Source organism: Gastrolobium bilobum, unplaced genomic scaffold (genome assembly GCF_033153095.1).
Source record: "Gastrolobium bilobum isolate Gb01-03AN ecotype WA unplaced genomic scaffold, APGP_CSIRO_Gbil_v1 utg47043, whole genome shotgun sequence".
NCBI classification, from domain to species: domain Eukaryota; kingdom Viridiplantae; phylum Streptophyta; class Magnoliopsida; order Fabales; family Fabaceae; genus Gastrolobium; species Gastrolobium bilobum.
In genome coordinates, this window is record NW_026899351.1 from 1 (window position 1) to 15,766 (window position 15,766).

Below are 15,766 nucleotides of genomic sequence, written 5' to 3' on the forward strand. Positions count from 1 at the left end.
GATTTATTTTCCTCGACTGAGAGTTAAGAGTGTGGAATATCAATTCCAAAGTTGGTGACATGAAATGTGGTAGAGGGGAAATTTTTTTTTTACCCGGATATCTCAATTTTCAAAAATATAATTTTTACATTCAGTTTACAATAATACTTGAAAATTAAAAATTTAGAAAAAATTCAATTTTCCGGGAATCTCCAAGAATCCCGCGTACCAAAGGGGGTTTGGATGATATTAAAAGATAGTTGTCGCGTAGTCTAATTTGCCATTATATTAATCCATTTTACAACTGAATTGTGGTTTCGAGATTCCCTTTGTCAATGATAATAATGTTATTATTTGGTCACCTCACTATTAATTTATTCACTCCATTATTTTCATAGCATGAAAGTAGGTGCTTCTAAAAAGAATCAAAATAAAAGAAACTAACAATATGTATATCCATATCCATATATTGTTGTTACATAATAGTTTGATCAGCTTATAGCATATACTGAATTTACAGATATTGATTACAACCATTATCGGGGATATATTTCAGTAATTAAATAATTATTCATAGAGATAGAGCTGGTAGACCGATCAGAATAAAGCTGGTGTCTTAATCTGTCTAGTGAAGGGCTTCCTAGAAAAACAGATGCTGGCTGTCGAGGTAATGCTAAGGTTACTGAATAACTGTTCAACCAAAGTACTACACTCGCCATTGAAGGTCTGTCAGCTGGATTTTCTTGAACGCATAATAAAGCAATATGGATGCATCTCTGAACTTCATTTCTAGAATACCAATCTCCCAGTTTTGGGTCCAAAATAAGGAAAGGTGTTTGATTCTTCCAATTTTTCCAAGCCTGTGGCAAAACTCAAGTTAGATTACAAAGTTTGAAAGTTCTGGCATCCCTCGACAATCAAAAATATTTGCTCGTAGTTTATAGTTTATACTTACATAGCTCAAAAGGTCATCATCATCATGTGATTGACAATAACTCGTGTTCTTCGTGCCACTAATGATCTCCAAAAGCAAGACTCTGAAGCTGAACACATCGGATTTCACAGATAATTCTCCATACATTGCATATTCAGGAGCCATGTAACCACTGAAAACCAAAAATAACAATCTATATATTCCAGTAAAATAATATGAAAGATTTTCAAAAAAGGAAATAAAGGAAGCATAATAAGAAAGAAATATAAATTTCATTTTGAAAAAAAATTCTTTAGGCTACATAGGAGCAGTGTTTAAAAATTCGGCCCGACCATCGACCCGACCGAGGTCAGGTGTCATGGAGTCACGGGTTCAACCGGGGGGGTCAAGGGGTCACTACGCTGACCCGGTTTTATATATTAAAAAAATATAAATATATATATCCTATATGAAAATATTAAAAAATAAACAACCAATTACCAAAGATTCAAAATATACTTAACATAATTCACCAATTATAACCACAAGTCAATATTACACAACCTAATTAAAATATCAAGATACCAAAGTACAAAACTCATATTGTAATGAGTTACTACGATGACCCGGTTCCACCTCTTTTGAGAAGGTCCATAACAAATTAAGGAAATTTTAAAGGAAGTAAGAATGAGTTTTTGTTTTCCATCGACGACCGTAAGGATTTCATTTGAATGAGTAAAATTCTTACATTTTCTAGAAGATTCAAGGCATCGAGGTGAAGATTGAAGACGTCTAAGTCGTTGGGAGAGAAGAGAGCGATTAGATTTAGTTTTGCAAGCATTTTTATTTTATTTTTTTAATAAAATAATGTTGTTTTATGAAGAAAAAAATAAAAATATATATATATTTGCAGTGACCCCCTTTGACCCCTCTGACCCGGGAGTCACTGAAACCCGGCCGGGTTTTGGGGGTCAGAGGGGTTGATATGCATATAGCGTCCAACTTGTAACCCCAACCATCAAAGGGGAGGGGTCAGGGTTGACCCGGGTCAACCGGGGAGCGGGGTGAGGTTTTAAAACACTGCTCAGGAGCTCCTTATTACAATCTACAATGGCATTTATAACTTACTAAGTTCCAACTATCCTTTCTGTTGTAGAGTCAACTTGACTTTGGTCCCCATGGAAAATCTTTGCCATGCCAAAATCTGAAATCTTTGGATTCATTTCGTCATCTAATAGGACATTACTAGCCTTGAGATCGTGATGTATTATTCTAAGACTAGAATCTTCATGGAGGTATTTAACTCCTCCAGCAATCTCAACTATAATTTGGTAACGTGTTGCCCACCAAGCTCTGCTTGGTTCTCATGATCTACAAATTAGTCAAATTGTAATATTCAAGTTAGCAATAAATTGAGTTATGTAGAAGAAATAGTTCATACAATAACATTAAAAACCAAACCAGAACAACAGAGTCCAAAAATTACAAACCACATAGAAAGCGGTCAAGGCTTGAATTGGGGATGAATTCGTAAACAAGTATCCTCTCTGCTCCCTCCAAGCAAAACCCTAAAAGCCTAACTAAATTTCTATGTTGAAGTGCAACAAGTGCAGCCTCGTTCCTGAATTCTATGTCACCCTGCAAGGAGCTTCTGGATAGCCTCTTTGCAGCTATCTCTTGTCCATTAGGAAGGGTACCCTGAAAACATGCATGAGATTAGAATAGCTCCAGTCAGCATAAATTAGCATACGAGCATGACAACATGTTTCCTTATAATTTCTTTTTACCTTATAAACCACACCAAATCCACCTTGGCCTATCTTCTTCTCATTCGAGAACCTATTTGTTGCAGCTTCAATTGTAGCCAAGTCAAAATGCAAAGACTCTTCTTGACAAGTAAAATAATTCCTAGTTACGGTAAAAAGTAAGTTAAGCAAAATTACTAGCATGCTATTGTTCGTGCTTTGAAATAGATAAATAGTAAGAGCAATAACAATTACTGCTATCTCCCATTTCTAGATCTGCATCATGGTTTTTGTTTCGCCTTCTTCTCCAGCAACAGCAACAGCCTAGAACCAAAAGCGCCACCAAAATAACATTTGGCACAACAATTGCTACAATTGCTACAATCGTTGAAGCACATATGTTTCCTGCCCAAGGTAACCTCTTTTAAGATATGCAAAAGTGGCAAATGCTTTACAAACTCAAATGAAGAGGAGTGGACACAAAAAGGAACCAACTTCCTCCTCAAAGACCACAAAAAACCTTGACTTGACAATAGATTGATGAAAACTGAGTATTATAAAAAGAATAAAATTGAAGAATGAAGACCACAAGAAACTCGATCAAATATATATGTATACCTGAAGAAGGGGAAGGAACTAGTGGTGTCATTGAAGTCATATTCAACAAAAAAGCATACAAGCGAAATAGAAAAATGGCTATTGGGATTGCACAAAAGAGTAACTTCTCAATTTCAATTAACAAAATAATAATATTCAAGTCCTATAATATGGGTCGTAAGCACCTTTTTATAGACTAATTATAAATGGGTTTACTTTTTCTGCAGTTAATGCAGATAATTTATCTGCAGTAAGCCCAATATGATAATGATATTTTTGTAATTTTAATTTATTTCAGGGTTATAATAGTCTTTATATTTAAATTTTTTAAAATTTCAATACCAAAACGACTTCGTTTTGAAAATAAATGCAGATAATTATCTGCATTAACTGTAGAGAACATTTTTCCCATTATAAATTGATTCAAAATATAAAATCTAAAATTCTAACAATAATAAAACTTCCTAAAATAAATATAACATTAATTAACATCTACAAATAAATAATTCAAAATACATCTCAAATCTTTAATCTCAGATCACATCAGATATGTTGCTTTCCTTTTCTTTCCAAACAAATCACAATCACATTTGCTGCTATACTGGGACTTGGATTCGATTGTAATTTGTTATATTTCAAATTACTGCTTCTTTTAACATTTGAGTCATATTTATTAGGCCACAATTCTAATTGACTATGGGTTAGGGGTGTAAATGGGCTGAGCTAGGCTAGACTTTGGCTTAAATAGGCCAAGCCTGTGTAAAAAGCATTGGGTATGGCCTGACCTATGAGCCTGTGTAGGCCCCAAATTACAAGTCTGACCTATATTTAAAAAATAAAAACTTTGGCTAGGCCTGTTAGCCTGTTTAAGCCTATTAATCTTTCAAATAACTAAAATAATATTATTTTATTATTCAAAATTATAATAATAATAATTTTATTTATTATAATTTAAATAAATAATATGATATAAGCCGGCCTGTAGGCTTATAGGCTAGACATGTACAAAAAAGCCTATGGCCTATTTTCTAAATAGGTATTTTTAAAAACCTGATCTATTTTATTATTAATGTGTGGGGCCTAGGTCAATGGGTATTGCTTCTATTCTACAGTGGGTTGGATAAATATAATTTGGGTTTGATGTATGTTTAGGGTTATCATAGACTTTTTTATTACAATTTTTTAACTTAAGACGACGTTGTTTTGGGAGCGAATGTCTACATTCACTCTAGAAACATTAAAGCCATGTTTTAAAGGACATAAATTATGTCATTTTAGCATAGAGATAGACAAACACAAAGAAAAGAAATTATAAGGGAAAAAATGGGTATTTTTTTAATTTAAATTTTAAATAAAAAAGATATTATTTTATGTCTATCTCTTTCTTAAAATAACATAACTTTATATCATTTGAAATCACAAACACTTTTTCCTAATTTTCGAAATCACCATTTAGGTAAAAAGTTGCCCACCCTCTTCTAAAATGAGTAAAATTATATTTCTCACAGTTCATGGGCTTCTTGTAATTTTTTTTATTTTTTTTGGAGAATGGCTTCTTGTAAATTTGATTGCTTGTATATAAACTAATTTGGATTACAGTTGCGCAATGTTTAACTCTGAATTGAGATTGATGGGTTTTTGTTTTTTTTCTTTTTCATGGAGTGTTTCATGAAAGAATGGTTTTTATGAAGGTACTACTAAGTTTATGTGCTGGTTTTGTCTTTCAGTACTTATCAGTGCTACTGCCAGTTATATCTTGTTTTGCTACAAGCATTGCCATTGGAGGTGAGTGTAAGTTTTACTCAAAACGATTTAATAGCATACCATGGGTGAATTTTTGTTTTCATCTTGGGGAACTAGACTACTGGTTGAAAATCAACCGAAGAAGAATTTGAAGCCCATGTTATATTTGATATATGACATCAATCAGGAATTGAAAACTGAAATGTGGTTTTTTATCCGAGTGTGTATTCATATGGTTTGAACAATCGACAATTAAAGTTCACAATTATAGGATACCTGAAATGTGGTTTTTTAACCCAATGAAAGTTCAACATGGATTTTGCTATATACTTTGGTAGTCTATCTTGCAGCCAAGAAGGCTAGTATTATAATAAGCCATTAATTATGGCATATGAGGCTGGTTCTTTTTTCTTTTTTTCTTTTTTTCTTTTTTCAATTGTATAAAAATTAGTCAACTTTGTAGATGTTGCCAATGATAGACACGTGTCAGGTAGATACCATAAACTACATACGCAGAAAAAGAAAAAGGTCATATTTGAAAGGTCCTGACATGGAAGAAATTTTACATAGGTTAGTCTTCGGCAAGATAACATAGGGGATAATTGCGCATTTTATATAAAAAGAAAAAATCATGAGGCATTTGACATGGCCTGTATCTATCTAAGTGATTGTGTACAAGTCATCTTGATTGAGGAAAAAGATCATCCTCTGTTAATCAAGATAGACTAGAATAACATTATTTTACATTTTCACATGGTATATCGTGCTAGGGATGGATTTATTCGAGTGAAAAGTTTATCTGAATAACTTCCTTTGGACTTTAGTGAACATGTTCTTCTCACAATTTTCATTTGCAGATAACCTTTTAAGATAGTCAGGAGCTTAATCTCCATTTTGTTGGCATCTTTGTGCTGCTCTAAGAAAACTGTTTACTTTTGAAAATAATTTGTTTCCAGATTTGGCGAGTCTTTGATGTCATTTTATCTTGGTTTTGCAAAGCATTACCCATGAAGAGAGGATTTAAGCAAGTCATGTACTGATATTTAATTAACAACGAAGCTGTCAAGGTACCAACTTGTAGGTCAGTAACCAATTAAAATGTGCTAATACACATTATTGTACCAATTTACATAGTCACAACTAAGAGAGTCATGTTAATACATTCTACACCATCATCATTTGGATTTAAAAAACAAGTCTGATAGCAATTGTTGCATAGAATTTAAAACATTATAAACCACTGATCCATCAAAATGAATACCATCAATATTCAAATAACAATCATTTTAAAAACAGTCACTTAGTATTGATGAAGAAATCCAATTCTGATATGACACGACCAAAACTTCCAATTGGTTCATTTTGAACAAAATCATGTCATATTCAACTAATTAGGAATTTCATTTAATAAAAACATATACATTTGTAAGAATTCGATATATATGTCACTGCTATCTGCCAGGGCTGCATTATGGATCTTGTAATAATAGCCCAGAATGAAAAGCACCACGAAAACAATAACAAGGACATAAGACATTCCTATTTCCTCAACAAAGTAGTCCAATACAGAAAAATGAAGACATTATTATCAAGCACCTAACTTCCTCTCAAATTTCCCAGCATAATGAGAAGCCACAACATTTGTGAACAACATATCTAATCAGCGAGCAGGAACCATTGGCGACAGATGATGTTGCTTTTATATTGTAAAATGGGTACAGTTCATACCTAATTTTACAAAAACCAGAAATGCACTGCGCCAGGCCATACAGGGTCTTGGACTTGCTGTGACGAACTTCTTATGTGTCTGGGAACTCGCAGCTTCTGCTACTAAATCATTCAACATGCTGGCCAATGATGGATCAAACTGGTTCCGATCAGTGCTTGCTATGTTTTACTGATCTGAAACAAATTGGTGGAGACTGCAAATTATTATGGTCTCCAAGGGAATCATGCCTTTATCTATGCTGCATTTGCATCCAGCATGAGGATTATAAGGATTTAAAACCAAAAGAATCTGCAATCAGTGGTCGTAATTTTTACTATTCATCAAACATAATTATTTTTAGCCACTAATATTTACAATACATATTGACTAGGTACGTGTTACATAACGGCATGGTTTGACAAGATTTGAACATAAAGTGGATGGATTGAAGAAAACATAATAAAACCTATCCTTTATCGAGGGTATACTTCAGTAATGGATACTTCATTATTAGACCACAGAATTGAACTGGTGGCGGACTCATCAGAATGAAGCCCATTTTTTAGCATGTCAGGTGTCCTTCCATGCAGGAAAGATGCTGGTTTTCGAGGTAATGACAAGGTAACTGAATAACTGTTCAACATAAGTGAAATAGTTGCCATCGAAGGCCTGTCGGATGGATTTTCCTGAATGCACAATAAACCAATATGGATGCATCTGATGACTTCATTTCTTGAATAAGAATCTCTCAGGGTTGGATCCAGCAACTCCAAAGGTGTTTGCTCCGTCCAATTTTTCCAAGCCTGTGGCAATATACTGTTAGTATTCAAATTTGGAATCTCTCATTCCTCACCCATTGAAATATTTAACTAGGCATTGCAGTTGAGCTTGGTATCATTAGAGAAGAAGAAAGCAGTTACACTTGTTTATACTCACATAGCTTAGGAGGTCATCGGCATGTTTAGTTTGACAAAAATCAGTGTTCTTCTTGCCACTCACAATCTCCAAAACTAAGACACCAAAGTTGAACACATCTGATTTCACAGAGAATTGTCCACGCATTGCATATTCTGGAGACATGTAACCACTGAAAAAAAAAAATTATCAATCCACATGTTCAGAAAATAATGATAACATTTTTGGAAAGAAGAATATACTTATTTTCACATATTTTAACTGACCATGATTATTAAAGGGGAGCTAATAATATATGTAATAGGAGATGACAAAAAGGCCTCCAACTTACTACGTTCCAACTATCCTTCCTGTATTTACTTGAGTCTGATCTGCTTGGAAAATTTTTGCCATGCCAAAATCTGAAATCTTTGGGTTCATGTTTTCATCTAGTAGAACATTGCTAGCTTTGAGATCACGATGTATAATTAGAAGCTGGGAATCTTCATGGAGATAAAGAATTCCTCGAGCAATACTAACTATGATCTTGTAGCGTCCTGACCAATCTAACTCTCTTTGCTTTACAGGATCTACAGAATTTGTCAAAATGAAATATCCAGATTAGCAATTGCAGGATTACTATAATTTCCGTTTATAAAGAGCTTATAACCCCATCTTATGTGGCTGTTCTTTAATAAGGGAAAAGATAACACCATGTGAATACTATAAACTGATTCTACTTTTGAGGTGTCTTTTCAGGGCAACCAATCATCTATACTAATAAAGAAGTAAAAGAAGAATTGAAAGTGTCCAACCAAATAGAAAACGATCAAGGCTTTTGTTTGGTATGTATTCATAGATAAGCATCTTCTCCTGCCCCTCCAAGCAAAATCCCAACAGCCTCACTAAATTTCTATGTTGAAGCTTAGCCACAAGGATAGCTTCATTCATAAACTCTACTGTACCCTGCAAGGAGGTTACCGACAACCTCTTCAATAAGTCAATGAAGCAACTTTTCTAATTGGACAGTGCGCGGGACAAGTTGGATTGCATTGACCATGAAACGGAAGGAAGGTTGAGGCTCATGAAGAGTTTTTTTTTTTTTGTCAGGCTCTTGTTAAAAGGGGACAAAAAATATAATGTGTTTTTTTAATTTATTCTAAAGTATTTAAATTTCTTTAAATGTAGGATTTAAAATTAATAATAAAAATTTATTTAAAATTTAATTTTTTTTTAATTACATTTGTAAGTTTTTCAAAGATAATTTTTTGATGTCATTTTATCTTGGTTTTGCAAAGCAATACCCATAAAGAGAGATTTAGAGGGCGTTTGATAGAGGAAGAAAATTTTTTTACTAGGAAAATACAATTATTAGAGAAATGGTAGAAAAATAAGTTTGATAGAAAAATTTAAAAAAAGTTGTTTTGTTGACTGAAATATTACTGGGAATATTTATTGCAAAGTCTATGTTAAATTGAATGTAAAACAATGATAGGAAAATAGGTTAAATTGAAAAAAATACCCCATTATAAATTTTTTAAAGAACCATTAAAAATGAGTCTCTTTTACTTATCGGTACTAATCAAAGCAAGTTGACACTTACCATCCCTCCTTGTCCCTCTCCTAGTTTTTTTTTTATTATTACTTCTTACAAAATTAAAACAACCATGGTTTGCTATTTTTCCATTACTTCTTAATCAATGCAAGTCACTCACTATGAGGGTCAATTTGGTCCATAACTTTTCTCCCATTTTTCCATTTTTCCATCTACCCCAAAATACCATATCTCAAATGGTTTTTTGGAATAGTAAAAATCAACACAAAAAGAGTTTCCTATGCTTCCTAATCTCCTAATATATTTTTGAGTAAATACCATTTTTGGTCCCTAACAAAAAACACGGTACTCATTTTAGTCCCTTACAAAAAAAAATTAGTCTCGAGGTCCCTGACAAATTCAAAGTGGACCCATTTAGTTGAAATCGTGGTCCCTCACAAATTCAAAAAAGACCCATATTAGTCCCTTAAAGTGGGTACCGTTTTTTTTTGTTAGGGACCCAAAAGGGTATTTACTCTATTTTTTTTTTTGCAAACTTGTACCAAACATGGTATTTCTCTATATCCACTTTCACTTTCCCATCAAACTCAAAATAAAACCTATACCAAACACATCCTTAAACAAGTTATATGTACTGATATTCAATTAACAGGGACGTTGTCAAGCTACCAACCAGGAGGTCGGTAACCAATTGAAATGTGCTACTACACATTATGGTACCAAATTACCAATATACATAAGCACAACTAAGAGAGTCATGTTACCCCTAAAAAAAATTCGTAATTATGTTCTGCTAGTTTACTATGTGTTTAATGAAGAATAACATGGCTTTTCGACCCTTATAACCTTTTATTAATAATTAATTATCTAATTGACCTTCATTATAAATTATTTCAAAAATTTAACTTTCTTAAAAAATATAACATCAATCTGCCCCTGTTTGACCGTTGACCACCATGTCTACTCGGGTACACCCCTCCCTACACCCGGATAGGGAGGGGTGTACCCGGGTAAATTTATATATCAACACATAAATTTTAAAATTTAACAATAAATAAAAGTGAGAATAGAAATTATTTACCGAATAAAAAGTAATCAAGACTTTTATTGGGCACAAATTCATAAATAAGCATTTTCTCCTGTTCTTCCAAGCAAAATCCTAATAATGTCACAAGATTTCTGTGTTGAAGTTTTGCTATTAACAAAACCTCATTCTTGAATTCTACTACACCTTGTCGTGAACTTTACGAGAGTTTTTTTACAGCTATTTCTCGTCCATCTAAAAGAACACCCTGAAATTATAACCAATCAGTTAAGTATGAGAAACAAGCATACATATTCATTTTTCATTACATTTCATCACCTTGTAAACCTCTCCAAATCCACCTTTTCCTATTTTGTTTTCATAGGAAAACTTATTTGTGGCAGCCTCAATTGTGGCCAAATTGAACAGTAGCGATTGTATTGTGCCACTTTCATCCCCAACTACAGCAACATCAAGTTAGGAAAGTCAAAAATCACCAAATTAACCTTCTAAATCAAGAGTTGAGAAAGGATTTGAGTTTTCGTTTCAAATTACTAACAATTTTCCCTTAGAAGAGTCTTATCATTTTTCCTTGATCTTCTCAGTAGAAAATAGCACACGAAACACAACAGAATTATCGAAATGGCAACAAGGACAGCAATCAAGACAATTTTTCGAGGTCCAAATTTCTTCTTTCCTGCATAAATAATTGTAGAGAAAAAAATTCAAGCTTTAATAATTAAAAAATAAAAAGGCTAATATTTTATATCTATTTATAAACTATATTATTGTTAATTCTCAATCAGAAAAGCTCTTTTTTGGACACTCAAGTTTCAATCTATAATCTTATAAAGTTAATTAAGCTCCATGACAAAAAATTTGATTTAACTAAAATGCAGTTCAATATTTTTACTTACGCTACTGACATTGATTAGTATTGACCTTACTTTATTTCATATGAATAGGTATTTATTAAGGTCATGTTAGAAGAATTTTGTGGTCATGAAAGATGGCACATGTATATTGCGAAGAATTCATTTACAGTTTTTTTTTTTTATAAATTACACTAAATATAATCGGTCATACTCAGTGTAATTTGTAAAAAAAAAAATTGTAAACGAATGCGCACTGTCTTCGAACTTTCCTTGTGGAGGATGGGATAAAAAGACAAAGAAGCCAACTAGGTTAGGCATAATTGGTTAAGGACGACGCTCATTCCCTACAAGGGTATTAGTTCAAATTTCGTTCACTGATTTGAGTACTTTGTTGATGAATGATCTGTAATTCATTTCAGAAATTCTCAAAAAATTTGGGATCCGCCCCTTAGGGAACCAATATTTTTCCCCACCTAAACTTTTAATTACCAAAAAAGGAAAAGAGAGTGCTAACATTATTGTAGCATATATCGATGATGACCCAAATATTGGTTAAAAAAAGTACCTGAAGAAGGAGGATGAGAAAGAACCAGGGGCGATGCTGCTGATGTTTCAGTTGTATAATAAAACTTGTACAAATCGTATCTAATATTACACCATGCTAGCAGAGCTCTCGCACCCTGTTTCCCCCCACAACACATAGTAAGAGTTCCGATTGCATTTTGCAAACACTCCTCACACTGATCATTCGTCACGCTGGGAGCGCACTGTTGAGTATCACTCCATTAGTTAACCATTTACTCAGTTAGTTAATTGTCTGTAAAGTTAGTTAACCGTTTACTCAGTTACTCACGCTTACTGTCATGTTCTCATTATAAATACGAGAACAGTGTAACTTAAACGATTGGATGATTCATTCTTACATAATGTCAATTCAGTCTTCTATTTTCTTTGGTCTCGATTCTAACATGGTATCCGAGCTCTTCGAGGAGCTCTGATCGCCATTTTTTTCTTACCTTCGATTCACGTTTCTTGTTCGTGGATTACTTGCAAATTGTCTTGATTCGTTTAATATCTTCTGAAGTTTTTCTCTAATAGCGGATCAGAGCTTTGACGATCAAGGACCTGTGGTAGTTCAGAATTCTAATTTGGGGATAGTTTCAAGAAATGCATCGAAAGCTTTTAATTCTTCAGATACAGGTAGTCCTTACTTCCTTCATCCTAATGAAAATCCTTCACTTGTATCAGTTTCAATGCTCATGAATGGTAAAAACTACCATGGTTAGGCAAGAGCCATGAAAATGGCCCAAATTTCCAAAAACAAATTTTCATTTGTGAATGGAACTATATCAGTACCTAATCCAACAGAACAGAGGTACGACGCATGGTGTAACATCCCCGTCTCGAGCCGGTTCAATTAACATACATATGATAAAACAGAAAACAGCGGAAGACTTAACTTACGAAGATACGAGTTAACTTTTTCTTTTTCTACTTTAATTCTTACTTAGGGTAAACGAAAATCGGGCAGAGTTTCCTCTATAAATCGGACAACCGGGGATTTTCCAATCCCTCTCAGAAGCATTTCCTGATAAACAGTTTATAGAGCATAGTAATCCAGAAGTACCAGTCATGCAGATACAATCAGATACCCATCCATGGGCGCATGCAAAATATGGCTCTGTGCCCCTATCCTAATCAACATGCAATCCAATACGAAATCATAAACTGAATAATACATCATCATATGACGTGCCTGAATACCCAAATGTACATGCATCCAAGTGACAGACATGTACAAAACATATACAGGCCATATACAAAATAAAGGATCAATATCGTGATCCATCAAATGCGGAAATACTAAAAGACATCAAACACTCCAAAAGGTAGTAGCCTACAGCCACTCAAAAGCCGATCTGTCAACTGCCTCAGCCACGTGTCGTGTCCCTGCCTAGTGAGGACTCACCGGGAATCTGGGCACCTGAAAATATGTCCCCAAAGAGGGGTGAGATTACAAATCTCAATAAGCTCCAGGTTTATAGAGAATTCTCCATACCCCTGGCTCACTCCTGCACGAAAGTCAGATACAGAGTATACGAATACAACATATAACAGATATCATAACAGAACAGAGGATTTATCCATATCATATCAGAGGTGTGCGTCGTCATTCCCAAGGGAGGACCCCAAGCGGAAATCAACGCACATGTTCCCGAGGGAGGACCCCAAAGCGGAACCAAACATATCAGAGGTGTACACCATCGGTCCCGAGGGAGGACCCCAAAGCGGACATCCGGGTACCATACAATCAATGGCCAGAGATTGTTACAGAAATCATATTACAGAAGTCATATCAGAGCAAAACATATCATGTTATCAAATAACTCTATATGAATGCATCTATACAAAGCATCTAAATCACAGTCATACAGTCCAACCATAGTTCACTAACCATGGTGGAGCACTCAAACAGGAAAAGACTCCTTAAACATAGAGCTTACCTCTTGAAGCTTTACCAATACGCTTACTTGTGGAACAAGTTACTTTTATCGCTTCAAGAGATTTCCGATCCTTCTCAATCCCTAGGCACACCTAGAGAATAATTTACAATGCATCAATAAAATGATGCAATACCATGATTATTTCATAAGCATACATTTTATCGCTTATTTTCCTTTCTTTATATTTTTGCCAATTCTATGCCAATACACAAGTCTAGACCTCTATACACCCGTTGGCGTTCTTTAATTTAACCAAGCATTTACTTAAGAATTTTTCACATAAATCATGCTATTTTTCTTTAAAAGTCGCGGGCATACCCTTAGGGACTCAAGGTATTTTTCAACCATTTCTCAAAGCATTTCACTTCTTAGCTCATCCATTGGTATATTAAAATGCAACACATTTTATTAGAATAAAATGTAACCAATATATATATATACCCCTAAACATCCTATAGTTCGAAACATAGAGCAAGTATTTGTAGGATTTTTTTTTCTAACTTTGGCATTTCCACCAATTCATCCATTTACACTACATTCCAACATATTTTACCTTTTCAAACATACAATAAAAATTTGCATAATGAACCCTATATAACTCATGAAGGCCGAAACCTAGGGGAAAAATACAATAGGGCTTTTCAATTATTTTATCACATGTGGATACTTACTCAACACTATAACTTCCTAAATAACAATAATCCATCATAATTTTCACATTCTATACTACTTTATTTCCTACCCAACCATGCTCATGACTTTCAAAACATTATTCACACTAATAAAGCCATAAGGTTAGAGTTTTGTTACCTCCAATGAACTACCCAAAGCCTAGAAGGCCTTCACCAAGCAAAGCTCCACCAAAAATGGCATTTCTCCTCCTTGATGAATAGTAGCTCGAAAATGGGGGAAGGAAAAACTCCTCACACACTCAACTATAGCTCAAATTGATTGGTTGAATGGATTCATTGAGTGGTTTCCAATCAATTTCATGTGGTGGGTCTTTGAATTTGGAGAATGAATGATTAAGAAATCAAAGAAAGGAAATTTGGAACCCTAGCCCCTTCTCCTCCAAGTGCAGCTCGGCCATGCATGAGAGAGAAGAAGAAAATCTGAAATGAATAGTGTTTCATTTAAGTGACAAGGCTATATAGGCACATGTGGCCCCTTTCATCGGATGTTTTTTCTATCGCGTATTTTAACTTAAATTGACCCGGAACTAACTTCAAGCTACGAACATATTTTTATTTTTCTAAAATCATTTACATAAATTTTTATCTGTTACAAAACAATATTCATAATTCACAGTATGGTTTCTGCACCGTTTTTGACGAAATGCACTGTGAATAACTAACTGTACTTTATTTACTTTTGAAACTTAACACTTATAAACTTATCATTTTCTTGGGCCTATATTGACTTGCTTGGCATATATTGGACTTTCTTATTCTTATTTCATCAATTATTTATTTCTGGACTCTACCGGTTGCTTAAACAGCAGTACAAAATACTCGGTAGAAACACTATTCACGAGATTTTCACGGAAAGTGCCAGACTATACAATTTTTCGTTCTGAACTCATATTTGTCGTCAGAATTATCAAATTATGTCTCTAAAATTATTTTGCTCTTTTTAAGCTCTACCGGTTAATTCACAAAACTGTAAATTCTCCGGCAGAACGCACTGTTCATAACATAGTCATGATTACAGTCAAAATACTCGAAATCACTCACTAAATCTAATTATGGCATTTAAATCCTTAAATTAAATCTCTAATTAAGATTTACCCTATAGGGTCAATATACATGGGAAAGGTGTAATACCATGGTTGTTTCATGGTTATATCGATCAATAACAGACTCTATCTCTCAGTCAATACTATGGATGGATAGAGCTGAGGACGTATGAAATGATCTTAAAGAGAGGTTTTCTCAATCTGATGTTTTTAGGATTTCAGATTTATAAGATGACTTGTACAAGTTACATCAAGGTGATAATATTGTTTCTGATTACTACACCAAGCTTAAGATAATGTGGGATGAGTTGAAAGCATTGCAACCAACACCAACGTGTAGATGTATTCAACCTTGTTGTACAATTTCTGCAGATGTCAAAGGAATTCGAGAAAGAGATTACTCGATTCGATTTTTGAAAGGATTAAACGATCAATACTCTAATGTGAGGTCTCAGATAATGTTGATGGACCCTTTGCCATCAGTTAACAGAGTT

The 15,766-nt window shown here is 34.0% G+C and overlaps 1 protein-coding gene and 1 pseudogene across 1 annotated transcript; both read right to left on the minus strand.

Annotated features, from left to right (window-relative positions):
• Positions 1 to 573: 573 nt before the first annotated feature.
• Positions 574 to 3,286, minus strand: LOC133289794 (cysteine-rich receptor-like protein kinase 10; annotated as a pseudogene).
• Positions 3,287 to 6,734: 3,448 nt separating this feature from the next.
• On the minus strand, positions 6,735 to 11,734 carry LOC133289796 (cysteine-rich receptor-like protein kinase 10). Its single transcript, XM_061487793.1, has 7 exons — positions 11,599 to 11,734; positions 10,498 to 10,619; positions 10,383 to 10,426; positions 8,395 to 8,567; positions 7,932 to 8,169; positions 7,622 to 7,772; positions 6,735 to 7,488 (listed from the first exon to the last, which is right to left on the minus strand). The coding sequence occupies exons 1-7, from the start codon at positions 11,732 to 11,734 to the stop codon at positions 7,159 to 7,161; spliced, it is 1,194 nt and encodes a 397-aa protein (XP_061343777.1). The 3' UTR covers positions 6,735 to 7,158.
• Between the last annotated feature and the right edge of the window lie 4,032 nt (positions 11,735 to 15,766).